Source organism: Ipomoea nil, unplaced genomic scaffold, assembly GCF_001879475.1.
Source record: "Ipomoea nil cultivar Tokyo-kokei standard unplaced genomic scaffold, Asagao_1.1 scaffold1407, whole genome shotgun sequence".
In the NCBI taxonomy this organism is placed as follows: Eukaryota; Viridiplantae; Streptophyta; class Magnoliopsida; order Solanales; family Convolvulaceae; genus Ipomoea; species Ipomoea nil.
In genome coordinates, this window is record NW_017617835.1 from 5,957,121 (window position 1) to 5,973,318 (window position 16,198).

At 37.3% G+C, this 16,198-nt stretch overlaps 2 protein-coding genes across 2 annotated transcripts; both read left to right on the forward strand.

Moving 5' to 3' along the window:
• Positions 1 to 1,026: 1,026 nt before the first annotated feature.
• LOC109186939 (structural maintenance of chromosomes protein 2-1-like) lies at positions 1,027 to 8,381 on the forward strand. The gene is made up of 20 exons (XM_019337136.1): positions 1,027 to 1,557; positions 1,929 to 2,609; positions 2,737 to 2,880; positions 2,983 to 3,273; positions 3,361 to 3,546; positions 3,642 to 3,806; positions 3,908 to 3,967; positions 4,198 to 4,260; positions 4,802 to 4,893; positions 5,087 to 5,183; positions 5,554 to 5,670; positions 5,804 to 6,022; positions 6,474 to 6,614; positions 6,709 to 6,876; positions 6,961 to 7,145; positions 7,255 to 7,348; positions 7,419 to 7,507; positions 7,612 to 7,837; positions 7,933 to 8,007; positions 8,091 to 8,381. The coding sequence occupies exons 1-20, from the start codon at positions 1,240 to 1,242 to the stop codon at positions 8,205 to 8,207; spliced, it is 3,528 nt and encodes a 1,175-aa protein (XP_019192681.1). The 5' UTR covers positions 1,027 to 1,239; the 3' UTR covers positions 8,208 to 8,381.
• Positions 8,382 to 9,804: 1,423 nt separating this feature from the next.
• LOC109186847 (putative calcium-transporting ATPase 13, plasma membrane-type) lies at positions 9,805 to 12,964 on the forward strand. The gene has a single exon (XM_019337015.1). The coding sequence runs from the start codon at positions 9,823 to 9,825 to the stop codon at positions 12,862 to 12,864; it is 3,042 nt and encodes a 1,013-aa protein (XP_019192560.1). The 5' UTR covers positions 9,805 to 9,822; the 3' UTR covers positions 12,865 to 12,964.
• Positions 12,965 to 16,198: the final 3,234 nt, after the last annotated feature.

Consider the following 16,198-nt stretch of genomic DNA (forward strand, 5'->3'; position numbering starts at 1 on the left):
GGCCTTAATTTTTGGGCTCATCTTGTTGAAAAAAGAACATAACTGAAAACTGGGCTAAGAACTTGTGAGTTATGGCCTATTATATAGGCCTAATGAGGAAAACAAATTATATCGTGGACCAGGGTGCACAATGCATTGTGCACCTTGGCCAAAACAACGTCGTTTTGTATTTGTTATTTTTTTTTAGAAATTTCGTTTCCCGTTGGTCGTTTTTGCCGTTAACTTCAAAAAAAAAAAAACTCTATTTCGAATGTACATAATTGTATAGTAGAACACATAAACTCATAACATAATACACATAAGCTAACATAATATATAAATACACATAAACTCTTAACATAAAAACGATGTCGTTTTGAGCAGGGCGCATAATGCATTGTGCGTCCTGGTGCACGATATAACGATTTCGAAAACAAATTATATCGTGGACCAAGGCGCACAATGCATTGTGCACCCTGGCCAAAACAACGTCGTTTTGTATTTGTTGTAGTTTTTTTTAATTTCGTTTCCCGTTGGTCGTTTTTGCTGTTAACTTAAAAAAAAAAAAAAAAAACTCTATTTCGAGAATGTACATAATTGTATAGTAGAACACATAAACTCATAGCATAATACACATAAGCTAACATAATATATAATACACATAAACTCTTAGCAGAATACACATAAATTCTTAACATAAAAACGACGTCGTTTTGAGTAGGGCGCACAATGCATTGTATAACGATATAACGATTGGAAAAACTGCAACACTTATGCTACTTGCAAGGTGCATGAACCCATATCAAAATTCACAATTTATATAATGAATGTTTATAATTTACGTTCTGAATGTTCGTAATTTGAATTGCGAATATTCAATATGTAAATTGTAAACATTCAATATATAAGTTATATTTTTTTGGACGTGGGTCCACATTGCAAGGTGGATCCGGATCTATGTAATAATTTGCCGGAAAATAGAAAAAAAAAAAAAGGAAAAGAAAAAAGAAAAAAAGAACGAGTTCAAAATGGGTTCGAAAAAGTTTTTCCCGCCTCGTTTTACCAAAAGCTAAACACTAAACTCAAATCATCACAGAATCCATTCATTTGCGCCACTCTTTACTGGAAAACCAGTTTTCCGATCACCGGAACATAACCTACGGAGTATTTCTGTTAGGTACCTTTGAGGTTTTGATCTCCAAAACTTCATTTCTAGGGTTTCGCTTTTTTGTTCTCACTGCGTGTTGACTCCTAGCTACAATGCATATCAAGGAAATCTGTTTGGAGGGATTCAAGTCCTACGCTACGAGGACGGTGGTTTCTGGATTTGATCCGTTTTTCAATGCCATCACTGGTCTGAACGGGTCTGGCAAATCGAACATTCTGGATTCCATTTGCTTTGTTCTCGGAATCACGAATTTGCAGCAGGTTAGAGCTTCGAATCTCCAAGAGCTAGTCTACAAGCAAGGCCAAGCTGGAATTACTAAGGCCACAGTGTCAATAGTGTTTGATAACTCGGACCGTAATCGGAGTCCTTTGGGGTATGAGGATTGTCCTGAAATTACCGTGACTCGCCAGGTGAGTTTACTCTATTCAGCTGAATTCCATTGCACAGACATACTTATGCGTGGTTGTCTATATGTTAGCCTGCATAGATGTGTCATTACACCGTGGAGTTTCTTAACAGAATGCGAAATCTGTGATTTTTACAGTTCGTGCTGAATTTTAGTGCTAAATTTCATTAAGTATGCATTATGAAGTTTATGCTTTAATTCATAGAGGGCGTTGAATTGAGATGGTGAACTTGTAATAGTTGTTAGATTATGAGATGAGATTGCTGGAAAGACCACTAGTCGCCTATCCAAAAAAATTTACCCTGCTTCACTGAATATTTATATCCATTTTCTTCAATTGCAACAAATTGTAATGTGTAATAAATTTATTTGCAGATTGTAGTTGGTGGAAGGAACAAGTATCTTATCAATGGCCACCTAGCACAACCAAATCGTGTGCAGAATCTTTTTCACTCTGTACAACTTAATGTAAATAACCCCCATTTTCTTATAATGCAAGGGCGCATTACCAAAGTCCTGAACATGAAACCTCCTGAAGTGTTGTCTATGCTTGAGGAGGCTGCTGGTACAAGAATGTATGAGACAAAGAAAGAGGCTGCGCTGAAAACACTTGAAAAGAAACAAAGCAAGGTTGATGAGATTGACAAGCTCCTTGACCACGAAATTCTTCCTGCTTTGGAGAAACTGAGAAAAGAAAGGATGCAATACATGCAGTGGGCAAATGGAAATGCGGAACTGGATCGCCTTAAGCGATTTTGTATTGCCTATGACTATGTACAAGCTGAGCAGATTAGGGATAATGCAGTTAAGGGTTTGGAAGAAATGAAAGCTAAGATATCTGAAATTGATAGTAATGCAGATAAGATGCGTGAAGAAGTAAAACTTTTGGAAAAGAAATCATCAGAACTGCAGGCTGAAAAAGAAGCAAGTATGGGTGGGGAAGTGAAACGTTTGTCTGAGAAAGTTGATGCTCTTTCGCGTAATTTGGTGAAAGAAACCTCTGTGATGAAAAACCAAGAGGATATTCTTGAGACTGAGAAAGATAATGCTAAAAAGGTTTGAAGGGTGAAAGTCCATAGAAATTATTTGTTCTTTTGAACATGTTGGTATTAAAATTTCTTTTTATCTTTTTTTGCACTTGGATATTAGGTCATTCATTTTTTTGGCTGTTTCCACTTTCCAGATTGAGACAAATCTTGAAGAGTTGAAACAATTAGCAGAAGAGAAGGCTGCTGCTGTTCGAAATGCCGAGGCAGGAGCATCTGATCTCAAGAAAAGTGTTCAGGATCTTTCTAAGAGTCTTGAAGAGTACGAGAAGGAGTATGAGGTGAACAATTTGAAACTGTTGCACTATATGCACAAGAAAGTTGAAAAGTTTGTACTGAAATTAAATTAGTCAACCAACTAAATGATATATGTCATACTGTAGGGTGTGCTAGCAGGTAAGAGTAGTGGCAATGAGGAGAAATGTCTTGAAGATCAACTAAGGGATGCCAAAGTTGCTGTTGGAACTGCTGAAACAGAATTGAAGCAGTTACAAACTAAAATAAATCATTGTGAGAAAGAACTGAAGGAGAAGAAAAAGCAGTTGCTCTCAAAGCATGAAGAGGCTGCTGCTGTTGAGAATGAACTCAGTGCTCGGAAGAAAGAAGTGGAAAAGACTAAAAGTGCATTGGAATCTCTGGGGTACAAGGAGGAGCAGATGGAAGCATTACAAAAGGTATACATCATTTCTCCTACTGGTGCCCAAAGATTTCCACCAATACCAAATCTGAATTTGTTTTTACTTGGTGATAAATGCTATCAGGACCGTGTAGTTGAAGTAGCGATGGTGCAGAAGTTAAAGGATGACATCCGTGTTCTTTCTTCACAACTAGCCAATGTTGACTTTACATACAATGACCCTGTGAAGAATTTTGATAGATCAAGGGTGAAAGGTGTAGTTGCAAAACTCATCAAAGTGAAGGATAGTTCTTCAATGACTGCCCTAGAGGTTGGTGTTTTGCTTGATTCATTAATTATACTTCAACAATTCAGGGTGATCTTTAGCCATGAGTTTTGAGGTGCTTTATTATAAATTTCGTGCAGGTTGCTGCTGGTGGAAAGTTGTATAATATTGTTGTAGACACAGAAAACACTGGAAAGCAACTTCTTCAAAATGGTGGTCTTAGGAGAAGAGTAACTATTATTCCTCTAAACAAAATTCAAAGTCATCCTGTCCCTGCAAGAGCTCAAGGTGCTGCAACTAGACTGGTTAGTCATCGCACTCTGTTTTTCCTGTGCTTGACTGTATCTCTGAATTGTTATGTTACTGCATTATGATAAGATGATTGTTTATCTGTTTCCTTTTTCAGGTAGGTAAGGGCAATGCCGAAGTGGCTCTTGCTCTGATTGGATATGATGAAGAACTCAAGGTATGCTACCATTGCATTTATCCCTTCCATAATTTTATGCTTTCTGGTTCTGATTTTTATGGCCTTATCATCCAAGATTTTGCCAATCCTAATGAGTTTCGTTTTCATTCTCCAGATAATCTTTTAATCTATTTCTATGTAGACAGTCATAATATGCAGATGGATTTTTTTTTTTTTTTTTTTTTTTTTTTTATCCTTATTAACTAATTTTTGGGATATATGTATTGCAGAGTGCAATGGAATATGTATTTGGGTCAACCTTTGTTTGCAAAACCACTGATGCTGCAAGAGAGGTAAATTTGCAAATAGTAGTACACTATTTATTTGGAATGCTGGCATCTTTGACTGGTTCTCTGTAGCAGTCAATATTCACTGCTGGCATTGATTATACTTAACTATTTTACAATGTTATGGTTGGTCATTCATGTTGTTGTGTTTATATATATAGCTCTCGAATTTAGGCACTTATAGCATGATAACTTGGTTTAGACTAAAATGCTCAGGAAGTCAGTTAAGATGCCAATTTTTTGTGTATGGTTGAGGAATTAACGAATAATGGCATCAGCAATAATGTTGTAAATACAAATTAAATCATGAAGTTGATGGGGGCTGATGGATGCCAACAAATGCTGATTCATAAAATTCTATAGTTACTGTGCTACACATGCTGAAAGAAAACAATTTCAAGCTAAATTCTCTGTAGTATTAGTGTATTACTTCTTTGGCATTCTGTAAAATCTGAGTCTTTTGTGATTAATTAGAGCGAGAAATTATTTGCAGCTTATTTTTTTTTGAATCTTGCCCATCATCTAATAAATTTACTGTGCATTATAGGTTGCCTTTAATCGCGAAGTTGGTATACCAAGTGTGACTCTTGAAGGAGATATTTTTCAGCCTAGTGGACTTCTGACTGGTGGTAGCCGAAAGTATGTGACCATTTGGTCCTGCTTAACTTTGATGCTCTCATAAGGATGTATTCAACTGCTTGTTTCTGCTGGAACATTAGTTAAATGATTTAATAGCTAGTTTTGTCTCGCTGCCTCATATTATTAGAGACAAATGTGTTGAGTTTAGCTGCATGCAGGCATTTTAAAGCACACATCTTTTTTGTTGCTGCAGAGGTGGTGGTGAATTATTGGGGAAACTTCATGCTATGGCTGAGGCTGACTCAAAACTTTCTTTGCATCAGAAGCGTCTCTCAGAAATTGATGCTAAGGCTAGTTTTACCTTAGCTTCATAGATCCAAACACAAATTTCCCGTTTTAACTAGTCTTCTTATTTTTAATTGTTTGCATTTAATCTAGGTCTTTTAATTACAACTAGGGCTTTCTCTATTAGTGGTCATTTATTAAATTTTTTATAAAGTTATTACTTTTAGTACTTTTAGTGATCAAAATATAAAAAATCTTTGATTATACATTGCTGATTTATTTATTTATTGCTGTTAAAACAACATGCCTAATGTCTTTATTGGCTAACACTTACACTGAAAACAGTCTATAGTTATTTCAACATTAGAAAGTATTATATACCGCTTAATGGTATTGCTCTCCAGGGGGTTGACCTAGTTGTTTTTGGGCTTTTAGATCAATGAGCTTCGTCCTCTTCAAAGCAAGTTCAAAGACCTTAAGACACAATTGGAACTGAAGTCATATGATCTTTCATTATTTCAGAATAGAGCTGAGCAGAATGAACATCATAAGGTTGAACCACTTATCTTGTGTTTGTATATGAAGTTTTATGCTATTATATTCTTTCTATCATTATTTGGTTTTCCTACCGTACTTCTGTAAATATAAATAAATCCTCGTATTCATTCATTGTGTTATTACATAGCTTGGAGAACTAGTAAAGAGGATTGAACAGGAACTAGAGGAATCAAAATTAGCTGTGCAAGAGAAGGAGCTCCAGTATGCAAGCTGGGTTGCCAAAGTGTCATCTCTTGAAAAGTCAATCCATGATCATGCTGGTAGTAGGGAAAGTAGGCTCAAGGATTTGGAAAAGAAGATTAAGACAGTAAAGGGTCAGACTCAGTCATTGTTGAAGGACCTAAAGGTAGGTATTGTTATCAACAGTTCATGGGACTCTTTAGCAACCTGCGTATTCTTACATATTTTTCATACCTACAGGTTTTTAATACAAAAGCAGTTAGAACTGCTCTTTGAAGAATTGAAGTTAGTAACATGTTATTAAATGGTTGAATTTAAATTTGCAATTCTTTGCAACTAACATCAATGTGGTTGTCTGTCAATTCCTCACCCTCTTACTTTGTGCTATCTTGTTGTTGACTCATTCTAACATTATCTTGTCAAATGCTCATGGAAAGCAAGTGTGCTTTATAATCTAATTATACTCCACTTTGCCTTTTTAGTTCATCTGTTAGTATCACAACCTGAGTTGTTTTAGTCTTTCTGTTTTATGCATTCTATTTGTTTTAATAGTTCTCTAGTTGATAAGGCCATGATAAATGTTAGGGTATTCAATAAAATGATTGTGATCCTATCAGGGGCATGAGAATGAAAGGGAGAGGCTCATAATGGAGGTGGAAGCTGTCAAACAGGAATATACTACATTGGAGAGTCAGTTAGCTTCTTTGAAGAAGCAAATTACTGACCTTACAAATGGAGTTGATTCTCAGAGGGCAAAGGTTATTGCTATATACCATTGACAAATTATCTTTTCCTGTCAAATAGTAATGCACCGAAAAATTGATTCTTTGTAATTTAACTTCCGTGTTGCAGGTTGCTTCTTTGAATGGTGATCACAACTTGGCCCAAACAGAACTTGACTCAGCACGCTTGAAGATGAAGGAACGTGATTCACAAATTTCAAGCATCCTCAAGGAGCAGCAGGGAATTCAACATAAACTTAGTGAGACATCTCTTGAGAAGAAGAGAATGGAAAATGAGGTTATTTACTTAATAGGCATATACCCACTTGCTCTAGTTATGTGCATGGATGAACAACATCTTTCATCTGTAAATTTTTTGCAGGTAAAACGCATGGAAACGGATCAGAAAGATTGCTCTCTTAGAGTAGAGAAATTGCTTGAGAAGCATGCCTGGATTGCATCCGAGAAACAACTTTTTGGAAAAAGTGGAACTGATTATGATTTCGCATCGCGTAATCCTCGTAAAACCAAGGAGGATTTTGAAAAGCTACAAGCTGAACAATCAGGGTAATTTTTGTTTTAATTTATTTTTTTTTTTTGGGGTACAAATTTCAACTTTGACTAGAAGACTTCTCCTGTCTTTGACTTATCAATTCTTTAATACCCTGTATTACAGCCTTGAAAAAAGGGTGAATAAAAAGGTCATGGCAATGTTTGAAAAAGCTGAAGATGAGTACAATGATTTAATATCTAAGAAGAACATCATTGAGGTTGGTGTTGTCAATTATTAGTGTATGCTATCACTGCAATGCCGTATGCTCAACAGTAATCTTCCTGTAGAATGACAAATCAAAGATCAAGAAGGTGATTGAAGAGCTTGATGAGAAGAAGAAAGAAACACTTAAAGTTACTTGGGAGAAAGTTAACAGGTAGAGAATGTTTCCCTCGATGACTTCTCTTTAGGTTTTACTGTTTACCTGCAATTTAAATCTACAAATGATACTGTGTTTGAGAAGTTGCATACTTTTTGCAGTGACTTTGGATCAATATTTTCCACACTTTTACCTGGCACGAGTGCAAAGCTGGATCCTCCTGAAGGGGGTAGCTTCTTGGATGGGTTGGAGGTTCGTGTAGCATTTGGAAGTGTTTGGAAACAATCCTTGTCAGAACTTAGTGGGGGGCAGAGATCACTGCTCGCACTTTCTCTGATACTGGCTTTGCTTCTTTTCAAACCAGCTCCACTTTACATACTTGACGAGGTATTAGTCTGAAACTTCTTCAAGTCTTGTCCAATAGTAGTATGCATGTTGGTACGATTTTATGATGGGCTGGCATTCATTCTATGTTTGGGCAGGTTGATGCAGCTCTTGATCTTAGTCACACTCAGAACATTGGCAGGATGATTAAGACACACTTTCCACATTCCCAGGTTTTTCTTTTTAACTATGTATGTACTCTTGTTTGGGTTAAGCTTCCTGTTTTTATTCTTAAAATATGTGTTACTGTGTGCAGTTTATAGTTGTGTCTTTGAAAGAAGGCATGTTTAACAATGCGAATGTGCTTTTCCGAACAAAATTTGTTGATGGCGTCTCAACTGTCCAGAGGACTGCTGCAGCAAAGTCCAAGTGAAAACGTTGGATATAAAATTTACTTAACCAATGTAATTATTATTCCGTTTTACGGTGGATTTAGTATTTGTAATATGTAAAACTACTACTTTTCTGCCTTTTGACAGCTTCAAAACCCAAGCTTCTGTATAATACTAGCAATTTATGTAGCGACGTTTTATGCTTCGTTCAACTTGTATCCTTGTTTAAACTCTCTTTCAACATTGACTCTAAGAGGACGCTGAGTGACATGGATGGCCTCTCTCACAAGAAAGTAGGGGTGAACTTCATGTTGTATAGTTTTAAAAAAGTAAATAAAATAAATGCTTCAACAATAATGCTATTATAACTTCTTTTTTTAAAGTCAAGAGTCAATTTGAAACAACTTCCTTGAAGTTTCTCGTTGATTGCTATGAAATTATTCTTTGAAAATTGAACATTGTGAACAACTACCTAGTTAAGTCAAGTTAGAATTAGTGTTTTGATAATGGTAAAGTCTTGTTATATTAAGTCAAGCTACAACCTATTTCTACTGATAACTTCTAAATTTTTTTTTAAAAAAAAAATCTTTATTTCGGATGTACAGAATTGTATGGTAGAATACATATAAACTCCTAACATAATACACATAATCTAACATAATATATAATACACATAAACTCTTAATATAATACACAAATACAAGTGTTAAAAATAAAAAATTATAATGAGATTAGACGGACAGAACGGTGTCCGTCTGGTGACCACCTTATAAAAACGACGTCGTTTTAAGTCGTATTGTGCGCCCTGATGCACGATATAACGATTGCCAATCTATTTAGTTACGTTCTTCTATTAGTTTAGATTGGCAACATAAAGGGACCATTGGGTAATAATAAAGAAATGATTTTTGACCATACTTGACTATAGAAGTCCATGACCATTGACTAAACAAAAGAATATTTGCTTGACTCAGCTCATGAAATTGAAAGCAGCCAACTACGTAGTGTATGCTATGGTTCCATTTATTTTCACGGAAATCGTCAAGTCAGGTTGGGTAGTGGATTAGAAGTTCCGTTATAAATTCATTAAAATTTTCAAAAAAATCATCAAGGTAATGAATTAGATGTTTTATTGTAAATTCATTATATTTCCGTTTAATATAATAATAATAATAAGTCAAGAGTCATTTTGAAATAACTTCCTTACAATTTCTCGCTGATTGCTATGAAATTATTCATTGAAAATTGAACATTGTCAACAACTACCTAATTAAATCAAGCTAGAATTAGTGTTTTGATAATAGTAAAGTCTTGTTATATTATGATAATAATAATAATAATTAAGAAAATTACAAGAATATCTAAAAATATATGTACACACTTCACAGAGTGTTTTCCCATTCATATTTCTTCCTCAAATTCCCAGACGTTTCCAAGAAATTACCTGGTCACTTCCCAGAAACCAAGTAGTTAAAAATTGCGAAAGATTAGGAAAACACACGCTTTAGCTCCCCTCCTACCATACATAACGTCTGGGATTTTCATTATAAAAGAAAGAAACAATTTATCAACTCAAAATCACTAGCAAAATACCTCCTGATTCGATCTTGTTAGATATATATCCCTTCATCCCTCTGGTTCTCTGCATTTATTGCCATGGCTCCAGCTTCACCAAAGCCTGCTGATGATACAATGGTGTTCATCCGCTCCATGCAAAAGCCTCGAAAGCGGTGGCAAAAGGCCTACAGAGCCATCTGTTTCTTGGTTTTCTTGACCAAGAAGAGGACTGTTGCTAAGAAAAGCTCGGGTTTCTTGCAGTTATTAAGCAGCAGATCTTTTGTTGCCATTGCCATTGAAGATAAGGATCACAAACCCTCTTTTGACATTGACAAGAATATGCTGAGTGACATGGTTAGCAAGAGGGACATGGACGGGCTCTCGAGCCTTGGTGGGGTTAAAGCAATGGCGGCTCTACTCGAAGCTGATGAGAAGGGCGGGATTGATGGCAGCAATGCAGCTGGCATAGAGTATAGAGTTCAAGTTTTCGGTTCCAACACGTACAAGAAGGCACCTGCTAAAAGTTTCTTCTCCTTTGTTCTTGAAGCATTCAAGGACACCACCATCGTCATCCTTCTCATCTGCGCGGTTCTGTCTCTTGGTTTCGGGATCAAAGAGCACGGCCCCGAGGATGGATGGTACGATGGGGGCAGTATAATCCTCGCTATCTTTCTCGTTCTCGCAGTTTCTTCCATCAGTAACTACAAACAAAGCAGACAGTTTCTGAAGCTATCTAATGAAAGCAGTAACATTAAAGTCGAGGTAGTGAGAGATGGGCACAGGCAAAAAGTTTCAATCTTTGATATTGTAGTGGGGGATGTTGTGTGCTTAAAAACGGGTGATCAGATACCTGCTGACGGGTTGTTCTTGGACGGTTTTTCCATGAGAGTTGATGAATCCAGCATGACGGGGGAGAGCAACCACGTTGAAGTGGACGAGACCCGAAATCCCTTTTTGGTTTCGGGGACAAAAGTGACAGATGGGTATGGTCATATGCTTGTGACATCAGTAGGGATGAACACGTCATGGGGGCAAATGATGAGCTTGATAACTCACGACGTGACCGAAGAGACGCCATTGCAACAACGCCTAAACAACCTCACTTCCTTCATCGGGAAGGTCGGTCTAAGCGTTGCTGGGCTTGTCCTCGTGGTTATGATGGTTCGTTATTTCACGGGGAATACACGAGACGAGAGTGGTCACAAGGAGTTCATTGGCAGCAAAACCGAAGCCAGTGATATCCTGAATTCGGTTCTGTTCATCATAGCTGCAGCAGTTACTATCGTTGTGGTCGCAATTCCAGAAGGCTTACCTTTGGCTGTCACGCTAAACCTCGCAGTCTCGATGAAGAGGATGATGCGGGATAACGCAATGGTCCGAAAGCTCTCAGCTTGCGAGACAATGGGCTCAGCCACCACAATCTGCACAGACAAAACCGGCACACTCACATTAAACCAGATGCAGGTAACCGAATTTTGGTTAGGTAAAGAACAAATAGAGAAAGGGAAATCATTCGAGATAGCCTCTGACCTTATCGAACTAATCCAAGAAGGTGTTGCTTTAAACACGAGCGGTGAAGTTTATATGTCAGCTTCAGCTACCCTTCCAGAAATTTCTGGTAGCCCGACAGAATCAGCTATCCTTCAATGGGCAGTTGCTGATTTAGCCATGGATTTTAACGGACTAAAGCAAGGCCATGAAATCCTCCAAGTCGAAGCGTTTAACTCACAGAAGAAAAGAAGCGGTGCATTGGTGAGAAAGAATCACGGGGAGAAGGGAGTTCAAACGCACTGGAAAGGCGCGGCTGAGATGATTCTTGATATGTGCTCCAAGTATCATCTCAAAAGCGGAGATATAAAAGCTTTGGACGATGAAGAGAGGGTAAACTTTCAGTCGATAATTAGAAACTTGGCATGTAAGAGCCTGAGATGTGTTGCATTTGCTTACAAAGTAGCTCGAGAACAAAGCGATATGGTTAGTGAGAAACTCGAAGAAAGTGAACTGACCTTACTCGGGATGGTCGGAATGAAGGACCCGTGTCGACCCGGAGCTAAAGAAGCAGTTGAAGCCTGCAGAGAAGCCGGAGTCAAAATCAAAATGATAACAGGAGACAATATGTTCACCGCAAAAGCAATAGCTACTGAATGTGGAATATTAAAGCAAGGAGACGATATAGACGGTGCAGTAATCGATGGAACAACGTTCCGAAATTACTCAGAACAAGAACGAATGGCGAAAATCGATAGCATCTGCATAATGGCGAGATCATCTCCATTCGACAAGCTTTTGATGGTGAAATGTCTGAAGCAAAAAGGCCACGTTGTTGCAGTAACGGGTGACGGTACTAATGACGCCCCTGCCCTCAAAGAAGCAGATATCGGGCTTTCGATGGGGATCCAAGGCACAGAAGTGGCAAAGGAGAGCTCGGATATCGTTATCTTGGACGACAACTTCAAATCCGTGGTTACCGTTATAAAATGGGGTCGGTGCGTATTCAACAACATCCAAAAATTCATTCAGTTTCAGCTCACAGTAAACATTGCCGCTCTCACGATAAACTTCGTGGCGGCATTATCCTCGGGCGAAGTCCCGCTCACAGCGGTCCAGCTTCTTTGGGTTAACCTCATAATGGATTCTCTCGGGGCATTGGCTCTGGCAACCGAACAGCCCACCGATGATCTCATGGCAAAGAAACCAATTGGCCGAACCGAACCTCTAATAACTCCTGTAATGTGGAGGAATCTCATCGCTCAGGCTCTATACCAGATCATCGTACTACTCGTTCTACAGTTCAGAGGTAGCTCGATCTTCGGAGTGAATAAGAGGGTGAAGGATACCTTGATATTCAACACTTTCGTCTTCTGCCAAGTCTTCAACGAGTTCAACGCAAGGAAGCTGGAGAAGAAGAACGTCTTCAAGGGAATACTGAAGAATAAGCTGTTTCTCGGGATCATTGGCGGGACAATAATTTTACAGGTGATTATGGTCGAAGCGTTGAACAAATTTGCAGCTACTCAAAGGCTCAACTCGGGGCAATGGGCTATATGCATAGGAGTCGCTGCATTATCGTGGCCAATCGGTTGGCTTGCCAAGTGCATTCCGGTTACTCACAAACATCTTTCCCGTGAAGACATCGCCTAGAGGAGCTGCACGTACGCCTGCATATTGAAATAGATACAATTAGATATATGATCGTTCCTTTCTTTTCAAGCACTTGTTTCTTAGATCTCAAGCATATTATATATTATATGTGATTGATTACGTCTCTCATTTTCTTTTTACACCATAATTTAACATCTATGACCATTAATTCAGAAACTAACTACTCGTAATTCAGTAAAAGAACAAAAACCGTGTTATAGGTATGAAGTAACAAACATAAAACGGAATTCATGAATATATTTCTGAATATATTTCTCGGAGAGAATATGGGAAATCCTCGCATCCAATAAGCTGTTCAACTGCATCAAACAAATAAAAGGTCAAGTTTTTGTGGACAGGAAATCAAACATAACATTTTGGACAGGAAAAACTACAGTAGTAGTTGGAGAGGGTGACAACAATGTAACATTAGAGGACAAATGTTTTTGTTTCAACCGACAAACATAAAACATTTTTGTTTGGTTGAAAAAAAGTGGATGACTCAACCCCTTTTTGAACTTCAAGTTGCATGCTGGTGGTGACACAACAGACTTTTGAACCTCAATTTGTACAAAACCGTTTAGAATAATGTTTTGCTAAAACGAAACTAGCAATGAATCACTATGAAATTTGAAGCAAAAGGACAATTACTGTGCACGTGGAATACACAGCAGATGCAAAGAGGGCCCATTTAGGACAAAGAATTGATTAATCTTAGACTACAATGGACGAGTGGGGTCTCCATGGAAGCCATTCACCAACTTAAAGTAATAACACACTTTAATGGGCAGACCACGTAAGACTGCCATGCATATTTTATGCCACACTTTTCCACTAATCAAAGGTGGACAATTTGAACCATTGTGGGAGAATAGAAGACATAATGATTTTTCAGTGCAGCAACAAAAAGATAAAAATGTTACTTCTATATATGACAGACATACAAAGACATTGATGTAGCACATTGCCAAAGGTGGCCGGTTGATAAGAATATTGTCCGAGTGCAAGGAGCATGTTGAGGATAATTCTATCTACTTAAGCTTTTAATTGAAGTGGATCACATCAATTACTGGACTTAATACTTGTCAAATGGAGAACTCCATATGTTTTCATATATTTCAGTCAAAAGAATACAACTATTTATACAAGAATATACATGCTAAGGTAAGGATCAGAAATAAATCTTTAAGAATATGCACAAAATCCCTAAGATCATGTTAAATATATTCCTACCATATAATGTCTAACAATACTAATCATCGCAAATGCCACATTTATGAGATTCTATTCGCATAGTGGAGCTTAATAATGGTTTACGGTTTACCACATAGCAACATGCCATTTATTCAAGTTTTCATACTTTGATGAAGTGAGCTTCTTACTTATGGAGCATGTTTCATCTTCAACAATTTTGGTGGATTATTTTAGTGAGGTTGAATTTGCTTCTATGTAGATATCTTTCCTACATTCTATGCACTAAATGAGCTAACAATCGCAGCATTGCCCGGCTGTTATCACTACTAAATCCTGAAACCATGGCTTATATTAAAACCACTTCCAGTTCTTATTCTAGTACTAGTAGCAGAAAGGACAATTTAACAACTTCTTTTGTTGGTTGCAAGTTGCAACATTAAGCAGTGCTAAAACATTGTCCCAAATGTGATACAAATTACATAGTTGTGCACCTAATTAGAAAATTTTAATAATCAAGGACCAAATGTTGTTCAAGTATAATAGATGTTATTCATGTATAATAGTGAGGGGATCAAAAGTAAAATTTTGTCAAAAATGAGTGTTTGTGTAAAATGGCAGCTAAAGCCACATAAGTTTCACAAGATAAACAATAAGGTCTCTGGAGCCAAGAAACTTCACTAAATCTAGTGGTTGGGCAGTCTAAAAATCTCAAATTTAGCTGAAATAAGCCATAAAAGCTAGCTCTTGGGAACAGCCCAGATTTGATCAGGCATTGTTTTTTCTTTGGGGGGGACCAACAGCTTCTAATGACAAGAAAAATCGAACCTTAATTACACAGAAACACAGTAATCCAGCCAAGGCAGCAAGGAAAATTAAGAAAAGATGGCATTTTTGGGCAGATAAGATTGAGATTTGAGAAGGATGAGTTGGGTAATCACCTGGGGCCTGGGGGCAAGAGAATCCATTAAATAAACAGACCCCATCACTCAGAGCTCTGCTCAAAAATCAAAAGCAGGCAGTCATCCCAGCTGTGTCCGACAATCAAGAACGTACGAAGCATAGGGTTCTTAAAAGCACGAAACAACATTAATCTGCGGAAACACTGTTTGATCGTGAAGTGTGCATGTGGAGTGTGAGCTTCAGCTGCAAAACACTTTTGCTTTGTTTTACTTCGGGTTTTTCGTTTATATCTTTGTGTCTTTCACGAGCTAATATATACGAGTAAAGTTAAATTTATGTATATTTTTGAATAGTAATTACGGATTTGATTGATTCTTCAATAAAAAAATTTATTCTCCAAAAAAGTTAAATTCCCAACTTAAAAGTCTCAAAGAATAATAATTTTGTATATTAGTCCATATGATGGAAAAGTTACACATAGCAAGAAAAGGGAAAACAATTCGCCAATTACTGATTGCATAAATATAATTTGAAAAACTGAAAACACTGGAAAAATTTACACCAACTTAGTCTCTGCTTAGATTTCTTTTTCTTGTCCCTACAAAAGTCTGCCATATCTTCCTGGTAAACAGTAATGTCTTCTATGTCTTCGTTGCCATAAAAATGGTCATTTGTTGTCTCTGGGCGATAGAAATGGTCATTTGTTGTCTCTGGGCGCCTACGAAGATCAGTTGGTGAAGATGGATACATCTTGTAAACCGACTGTGCTGTCATTGCTGTGTAATTTGACCAAAAATAATACTCGAAACGATTTGCAAGTGATCAAATTCTAATGTGAGTCAAATACTTTTAAATTCAGATCAAAGTCTAGTGGGACTCAAATACTTAAGAGCTTTATATTTTTAATACGGCTGGCAAATTCGAGCCCAACAGGGCTGAACAAACTGGCATGCTTCAATGTTTCATAATGGAACACTAGATCACTAATCAATCCTTATTCACCAGTTATATCATGTATCCGGGTCCACCTTCACTCGAGTTTAAAATACAATTAGATACTGAATATTCACAATTTAAATCATGAACATTTAGTATGTAAAATTGTGAACATTCAAATTATGTATTTTTAGAGCCGGGTTCATCTTGTAAGATGGACCCGGGTCCACAAAATAATTTGTCATCCTTATTATATGTTCATTCAATTGTTATACCATAGACCTAATTTGCCTTATAATATGTT

What these genes read in the sequence shown, in the direction of transcription:
- LOC109186939 (XM_019337136.1), top strand. Translation starts at nt 1,240, where the DNA reads ATGCATATCAAGGAAATCTGTTTGGAGGGATTCAAGTCCTACGCTACG. An exon ending in AGTACGAGAAGGAGTATGAG is followed by an intron (nt 2,881 to 2,982) that starts GTGAACAATTTG and finishes GTCATACTGTAG; the next exon opens with GGTGTGCTAGCAGGTAAGAG. An exon ending in CATTGTTGAAGGACCTAAAG is followed by an intron (nt 6,023 to 6,473) that starts GTAGGTATTGTT and finishes TGATCCTATCAG; the next exon opens with GGGCATGAGAATGAAAGGGA.
- LOC109186847 (XM_019337015.1), top strand. Translation starts at nt 9,823, where the DNA reads ATGGCTCCAGCTTCACCAAAGCCTGCTGATGATACAATGGTGTTCATC.